At 34.6% G+C, this 8,875-nt stretch overlaps 1 protein-coding gene across 1 annotated transcript in view; it reads right to left on the bottom strand.

Moving 5' to 3' along the window:
- Positions 1-441: 441 nt before the first annotated feature.
- RADX (RPA1 related single stranded DNA binding protein, X-linked) overlaps positions 442-8,875 on the bottom strand; it is a 29,115-nt gene continuing 20,681 nt past the window's right edge. The window contains exons 13-15 of the mRNA XM_049827502.1: positions 5,957-6,250; positions 4,450-4,632; positions 442-3,548 (exon numbers count right to left, since the gene is read on the bottom strand). Of these exons, the coding sequence (XP_049683459.1) occupies positions 3,403-3,548; positions 4,450-4,632; positions 5,957-6,250 (623 nt within the window). The 3' untranslated portion in view covers positions 442-3,402. The remainder of the gene's footprint in view (positions 3,549-4,449; positions 4,633-5,956; positions 6,251-8,875) is intronic.

Raw genomic sequence — 8,875 nt, 5'->3', positions numbered from 1 at the left:
TTATCACACAACTCTCCATTTCTGGACGCAGGCTCTATAGATTCTTTCTCTGAATTCAGTCAGTGTTGTACTCCGTAACAATTACTAGCATCAACTCTTGTTTTCTTATATTAGAACACAAAAATTAAAACCTTACTAATGTCAGAACTCTGTAGTCCATAATGAAAACAAAGGACAAATTGTAAAGTTATCAAGAGCTTTTTCCTGGTTTTCTGCAAAAGTCACGTGCATGCAGTGTCGAAAGCCAAGAGAAGCTGCAATTGGTGGCATGTATTTTGACAGAAGATCAACCTAGTTCTCCTGTAAAGATTCTTTAAAAGAGTAAACATCACTGTGGAGAAGATTCTTGGAAAACTAAAACAACTTTTGTAAGCAAAAAGAAAATGGAAAGAAATACTGCAAGACGTTTACATATATTAATTAATTTATTTATATTCTCTGCGTTTCAGTGTTGCACTAATTCTACATCACATTAATTCAAAACTGATCTTAACTCTAAGATCTATGATTTAGCAAGTTTTATATACTCAAAAGTACCATTAGCTACATACAGTATACCTTCCCCTTGTTTTCTTTGAAATTAATGCTGGAAACATAAGAAACATGCAAATGTTAAGATTTTAGAGTTGGGTATGAATTCTACAGTTAGGAAATGTGCTCTGATAGTATTTTAACCTCAGCAGTAGCAATACACAGCAGCAAGAAAGATGATTCCTATGACATTTTGCAGGAATAAAGATTCTTTTTCTTGGTTTAACACAGCAAAATTAACATGTTTTGACAGACTCGGGATCAAAAATAGTTTGGTTTTATACTTCCATCAATAAATACCAAGTAAAACAAACCAGCAGGTAGTTTCTTTGCAGAGAGGACCTTTGCCCAGTGCTACAGTGCTGGTTTGGCAGGGAGGAAGTGGAGGAGTGGTGGAACCATATATTAACACTGCAACACTTCAGAAACTGAAGTTGGCATATTAAGTTCAGTGTTAACTTACGGGGATGGGGTAAGTGCCTCTACAGAATGACCCTGAGTACTGAAACTCCAGGTCTACTACAGGCATTGAATATTCTCTAGCTACACACAGAGAGCCTGTACTTCTAACATTGGCACTTCATTCTCCTTCCTGCTTTTGCCATGAAAATTTCAAACAACACTTCTGTAAAATAAAATTATATACTTTAAAGTCTCAAGCTCATATTATACATTTCCCACACCATTCTGATATTTCTTTTAGAGTTAGGAATTCCTAACGTGGAGGATGAAATGATTAATGCTACGTGTTTAAAGCATAGTAATCAGTGCAATGTGGCAAACAGCCTTTGCTGCATTTCTATTGCAAGGGATGGATGGAGTGGCTAGAACAACTGAATAGAGTGGCTCTGTCAGCGTTAGCCACTTCAGTCCTTTCATACAAAGATAATGACTTTAAAAATTGTGTCTAGAAATAACGGTTTCATTAAAATTAGACTTCGACCTGAAGCATATCTAAATAAAAAATACTGGCTGACACAGTCAGCATGGCTCAGTTTGGTACATGAAGTGCTGGTGCTAATCTCTCTCAGTCTAGAGCAATGACCTCTAATCTTCACATACCCATAAGCAACAAAATTACACAAATAACATATTGCAACCAACACTGTGCTCTTCTCTGGTTGGTATGTTTTCATTTTGCCTTCAGTGGCAAGGTTACAACGTACCCTGAAAGGCATGGGTTGACAAACATTGCTCTAGAACTAACACTATATGAACCATACAAAATATAAACATACAATACATAGTCACATTTCACTAACTTTTAGTCCCTGTGCAGTTTAAGTTAAACTTTTCTCATTAATACATTTTAAAACTGTAAACCACACTAGAGAGACAGAATTATGTCATCAATTTCTTTAGAATGTCAAGGCTTTTACTTTTTATCTGAAGTTGCCTATGAACTTGTACTATAATAAAGACAATTACGTTTCTTCTTCTGTTACCATTAACTGAAGTTAAGATACAGAATTTAAGTACTTGAAGACAAAGTCCACTGTCCCCAGGGCAGATGAGTGAGCTACTAGTTGAAAGAGATACTCCTGAACTACCAACAGGCTACTAGAATGTGCCTAGAAGTTTTCCACAAAAGAATAAGTTTGTTCCTATAAATTAACTCTGTGGGCTTTTGTCAATAATGGTACAATTTAATTGCCAAGCTTCCATAATGCAATCATTACTTCTCAAAGAATTGAACTGAGACCAGCATTTCACATGGACAAGTTGTCAAACAGCAATGTGTTTCAGCTCCTGCTTCAGAATATTTTCCTAAGGATCTGGTTGTATAAATTATTTGATGCTGTTTGTCATGGGAGGAAAAAGTGGGACTTGGTTCTGAACTCAGCAGGAGCCAGCTGCTGCTTAGTACATAGGCAAAAAGTTGACAGAATTTTATAGTCTCGTGCTCTTACGGAAGTAGCAGCTTCTCACAGCTGCTGAGCCTCCTTCATGTACTCAGAATACAGCTATTACTAAAAAGAAAGAGGATTGTGGCGATTGGTAGAAAAAACCTAATGGTGTGACAAACTGTGTATCCTGCCATGCTAAGCACTCCTTAAAGACAGTTTTTCTCTTGCAAAGCTAGAAGCAAGTTCCACTAATAAAGTTTCTTTTTTAAAATATTTCTTTTTTTTTTTTTATTAATAAATAAAATATGTTAAAAACTTCTGGGTGCTGCACTCACTACCCGGCGCTGTATATACAAAAGCAGACATATAAAAACACAGCATTTGACCTTCCTCAGGTAAAAAGAACTGAAAGTGGCTTCTTGGGCCACTGAGACCAGTCCCGGATACTAAAGGCACCATGATATTTAATCCCTTTCCCAAACACAGTAAGCTTCAAGCCTGTTAGGCTGAAGTTAGGCTGCCCCTAGTACCTCCCACTAAAAGATCACTATGGGACATAATAGCTCTAATCCTCAAAATTATTCTAATTTCCAGCCTAAATTTATATCACAGCCAGTTAATGCTTTTGCAAACACTGCCTTCAATATTGGGAAAGCCTGCCTCTCTTCTCAGTTCTCATCCTGATATATACATTTCCTGTGTATGTATATGCACAGGCAGAGAGATGACAATCATACTTCTTGGTATCCTATCAAAAGATAAGCTCACTGTATTGTCTATTCATCCTTCTTGAACATAAGTAACCAAGACATTGTGTAATCTGTTTCAAGACTGCTGAAAAATAAAGGCAACAATTGTCCTTCTCAGTTACATGGATGACCATTACAATTGCTCTAAGAATCATAATTTTATGTTGGTGTCTACTAGTTCTAGGAAAGTGCAATGTGTAGAGGGTGTATTCAAGTTACAGCAATTTTATTTCCCTCCTTTTGAACAATAAAAAGTTGAAAAATAAGTTATTAAATTACACTGGATCCAGCACACCAGGTTCCATTGTCTTGTAGATTTTGCTCAGAAAGACTTCCACCTTATCATCACCCAAGTGACAGATGTCCAAGATGCAGACAACATGTTTGCCATCTAGATCCATCGCTGCTTCTACAATTTCATCTAGAAGTTAAGAAAAGGTGTTTTAATATACATACAGTAAAAAGGTATACTGAATTGACATTGTTTTCCATGCAGTAACATGTTTATGTTCAACCTTCTTTCAGTGAAAAACCTCACTCTAACTATTAAATGCTGGCCTACTGGGATTTTTGTTTTTCTTTTTGGTAGAATTTGATTAGTAAATTCAATCACTAGAAACAACAGCATCAGAACTTACATATGGAAAAGCTGAAATATGCATTACTTAACCATTAGTGATTCTCACATTTCATAGTATTATTCAGGGAAAAGTAAAGATGTACTTAAGTAAAATCAGGTCTGTCTATATAAACATGCAGCAAAACACAATGGTTATATAGCACTTTGCAGTATGATACACGTTAAAAGTGGTCACCACATCTGTTGTGAGGTGCTAGTAATTAGAAGCATAATCTGAAGGGAAATAATTCAATAGCAGGCAAATACTTCAGCTTATAGGCACTACAGGTTGCATTAAAGCAGCTGTTCAAAGTGACATCAGTGAAATGTATTGGCTGATTGGCAGTTATTCTGCTCTATTTCAAAGCATATTCACACGCTCAGCCACACATACTGACTTCTATGTCAGCATAGTTTTGGATCAACAAATAACCGCAAATACTATCTAGGTCACTTAGGAGTTTGTGGTTTGGATATTAAAATACTATCTTCAGAGTATGAGAACAGCTCCAGTAAAAACTGCCTTGAAAGTTCAGTATTACATCTGTTTACTAAAGGTGGCCACATAGAATTCATATATCTTTCACTGAAGAGGCAAACAATGTCTGACCTACAACAGAGAGTTCTATAGAGGATTAACTCTTGCACTGAAAGATAGAACAAGAAATGATAAATGAGTAACATCAGTGAAAGCCAGTCTCACTCGAAAGCGGAAACATGTCACAAAGCCTTCCATTGCTAGTGGCCTTCTGCTGACATGCAGAGATGCAACTCATACAAGACAATAATCTATCATTTTGAATGTCTTCTAGTTGAAATAAGTGGGGATCTTCAGGACAAAACAGTGGAAGAAATGCAACATCTATTGCTACGTCATGGTTTATACCTGTAGAAAAAAAAATATTTAAGTTAGCAGAAAACTTTTCCTTCAGCCCATTAACAACTTCATGTACCATTTCTTCTTTTTTTTTTAAAAACCAAAGTGTTGCAGGCTGAACACTGATTTTTATTTACTTGTTCTTTGTCCACTAATTAATAACTGACATCAAAAATACATTTAAATATATATTTGTATATATATTTATACATAAGCACATTCAATTTGATACAATATTATAACATACTGTGATTTAAGGCTAACAATGCTGTTAGCTCAGAAAATATTAAACCAACATTGGAAGCCATTTCACACTCCTTTTTAACTCTATTGCTGCTACATAGGCAGAGAAATTCATTTTACAACCAGTGCATCTACACAGTATACGGTGCACTACTGGTGCTACTTTTGTCTTTAATATTATATTGTAAGTGCCAGGATTCTAATGACTAAATATTCAAACACCTTCTCTGCAAATCTCCCTTAGCAAATAATGGAAACTTTTAAATTATGGGAACTTAACATAAGCATCATTAAGCTAGGCAATTTCCTTCTCCTTTTAATGGGAAAACAAAATCAAACAAATTAATATCCCACAGTAATGCTAACAAACAGACACACATCAACTTGTACATTTGTATTTTAACAAATAAAGATCAATCAACTGATGCTTTGTGCTAACCAGAAGCAGCAGAGAGCAGTTCATGAGTATGGCTAAAATACAGCCCGTAATTTTCTACATGGAAGAAAAGCACTTTAGGAGCAACAATAGTCAAAAAACAACTCAACGAGAATAAAGCTCTAAAGAAGCATTTATACTTGTCCTTTTCCCTTTAAGAACACTAACCTGTTTCTGATTAATACCTCTCCAGCAGGAAAGTCAGGTGACAATCAAGTGCAACTGAATAATTTACCTGATTATGTCAGACTGGTTAATTAGTGAACAGGACCTACCTCTAACTGTAATAATCAATAGCTTAAGGACTACACACATTCTTCAAATAATACACATAAACCTATACATAAAATCGCAATTATATGAAAAGTGATGCTAAACCCAAGATATTCACTTATTTCATTTAAAGGTATTTTTTAATGAGAACTACAGCTTTCTGGTAAAAAATTATCCTCAATCATGACTCTAACAAAAATCTAAAATGTCAATAATTTTTTTAAACTTCAACAAATACTCAGAATCAACTGATTAATTTAGAAAAATCCATTCAGTTTCTGACGAACCTTCAAGTCAATCTGAAGTTAACAAAGCAAAGAGCTAAGATCTTACACTGTTCTTGCTTAATCTTTTTTAGAAGCCAAGCTACCAAGTACTTACCCAGAACTGTCACTTCATAATACCCAAGGCCACTAGCACTTTTAAATTCATCGATATTTTTATCTGTTCTGGTTTCTTTTGGCTGGTGCACTGCTGCATGAAGGTTGTACTGTTGCATAAGTAAGTCTTTGTGCACATAATCAAATTTACGTGGGATGCTTTCTGGGAAAATTGCGCTGTGATGCAAATATTTCATTAACTTGTCTTTTACTTGTGCCCACAGGTCACTCTGCCATGAATCACAAGTTCTTCCAGTCTCTTCAGTTTCAGGTACATCACTCATTCCTTCCTGGTCTATTATAAACACAGAAAACCTTTGGTTGCATATATGCTCATAGAATTGTATCAATTCTCTGCTAGATGAGAAGTAATTTCATTAGAACATTTCAATTATGAAGACATGGCAGAATGTTCAAAACATACAACACAATGAATTAAACTAGGGTTGGAACGTGAGAAACTGGTAACCTTAGAGGCTAGACTTGTAGTCAAAAGACTTATCTCACCACATGAAGAGCATCATCCTGGCTTGTTTTTGGAGAGTAGAAACTTCTTTAACAAACAGCCAGAAACCATGAAAACAAGTTTAAAATGGGTACAAGTGAAGGCAAACTTTTCCATCCCTTGCACAATAACTATATGCTTACATTTAGAACTATGCTACATCTAAACTTTTTGCTATACAGTCAATGATAGCTCCGTTCTTCTTTCCTATTACATGTAACTTGAGGATTGTTAGTGGTAAAAGCTTATATCACCATCACTTCCAATTTTGGAGGCAAGTATTAAAGCCCACCTTACCAGAAAGCTCATTTCAAAATATTCCCAGTACAGCCTTGTATCTCCTCCATCTCCTGTGAAACAACCACTCATCAAGTAGCCTTCCGAACTGGGTACACTTCTCTATGAACATACACTTTTTTATTTTACTTCTTTTTAGTGTCATAATCACTATGATGCAGTATCAGGATGTTAAAAAATGAAGAAAACCAGAATGTACACACACAAACTTGGTACAACATAGGCAAGAACATTCAATAAGGGAAATAAGAGTCTTGATGCATTGAATTAGACAACAAAGGACAGTGAATTTAAAGAAAATTGACACTGATACTGAAATTGAAAGTGAGCTCTGGATTGCATAAAGCAGCCTGCAGTATTTTTCTCACAGAACTGGAATCCATCATATAAGACAAAGGGGGACATGAAAGCTGCTACACAAAGAAACATTTTTTCTCACCAATTTACTTGGAGAATTACAGTATTCTCTACAAGCATGAAGACTTTATTTGCCTAATGTATAGTATTGAGTATAAAAAAGTTTCAGAATATAAGTAGTGGGATTAAAAAAAACCCTTTCTCTTTCTAAAACTTCAGTCAAGACTTTGCTTTTCTCCCTCAATATATCATTGGTGCTGTGATTTGTGTGTCCTACTTGTACACTCATTATTAACTTAGCATAAACAGATCTGTAATTAGGACAGCACAGTAGAAACAGCCACCACTGGTTATTGAAACAATAAGATGCTGAAATTTTTAACAATCTGACCACACTGTAGAAGAAAAATAAAGCAAATATTTGAACTCCTCTAGCTATAGAAAGCCTCTTGGCAGCAAAGACTACTTTCTTCTTTAAACCAATCAAAAATATAAAAGTGGCTATGGTGAACACTTAAATACATGATTTCCCTCAAAAAGCAATTAAGATGAACCATATTTTGAGTTCAGTTAGCAGAAGGATTTTTTTTTTTCCAATCTATTGTATAATTACAGTATACAGCAGATGTTTCTTTCTTGTAAAAAATTAGAAGTTAATTTGGTCATCAGCCTACACTGTTACTATAAAGTTTCTTTTTTGCAAACACTTTTGTTAGTAAATATGAGTCACTGCATTTCGGCTTTAGAGTTACATTTTACATTATCTTACAGCACAGAGTGCAATCTTTTACTCCTCATTTGTAAGGATAAAACAGTATCTGGAGTAAACACAATTCCGGGGAGTGAACCTTTTTTAGTACTGCTCCCCCCCACCCCAGATATTTCAACATCTAAAAAATATATGTTTATAATTTATCTTGTTTTGGCTATCTCTATCACCTCTTTTTGTACATCTACCCAATAAATAATCAAAAAGTGTCACTTTGATGCAGGCTGTTATGATATGGAGCTGCTAAGAGATTGAAATGTCAGTACTGCTAATACAGACTTATAAAGAGAGGGGTGGAGAAATTTCATGTTACTATAAATAGCTTCTAAAGGCAGCTAAGGGCATTATCCCTTGCTGGTATTTAAAAAACAGAAATTGCTCTACCTGGGACCACATTAACAACACTATGAAGCTTAGAGTACCACTTTTCCATTTACCTATGACCTGCACATCAGTAAATGGAAAAATAGGTATATGATATACAAGTAATTGATATACAATGTCAGAATACTGAAAAAAAAAAAAAAATTATCTTCAAAATCTGAAGGAACACAACATAAAAAAGTGTTCACTTTGATACATACACTATAATTACTAGGCTTGTTAAGCAAAATATAAACATGCTGTTATTTACATAAAACTAGCATCAGCTAAACAATTGGTATTTTATATAAGACAATGATATTCCCAGTAGGACTGACGTTATGTGAGAAAAATATATGCATATGTTTAGTAGCTACATTTACTAACATATTCATGTAATTATAGCATACTTAGATTAGATGAGGGACTGATTCATTTATTTTGGACTACACTCAAAGTGTCAGCCAACTGAAGTTAAATGGGGTTTCACATTGCAGTGAGGAAATATCAGTGTAAATGATATTTTAATTTCAGAATAAATGTATCTAAATATCTAAATATATAAATATGTACATATATAAATATCTAAATAAAAGTATCTAAATACAAGTATCTAATGCAAGATTTCT

The sequence above is a fragment of the Accipiter gentilis genome, chromosome 24 (assembly GCF_929443795.1).
Source record: "Accipiter gentilis chromosome 24, bAccGen1.1, whole genome shotgun sequence".
NCBI classification, from domain to species: domain Eukaryota; kingdom Metazoa; phylum Chordata; class Aves; order Accipitriformes; family Accipitridae; genus Astur; species Astur gentilis.
Note: the sequence above shows the minus strand (reverse complement) of the source record. Positions and strands in the feature narration are given on the sequence as shown.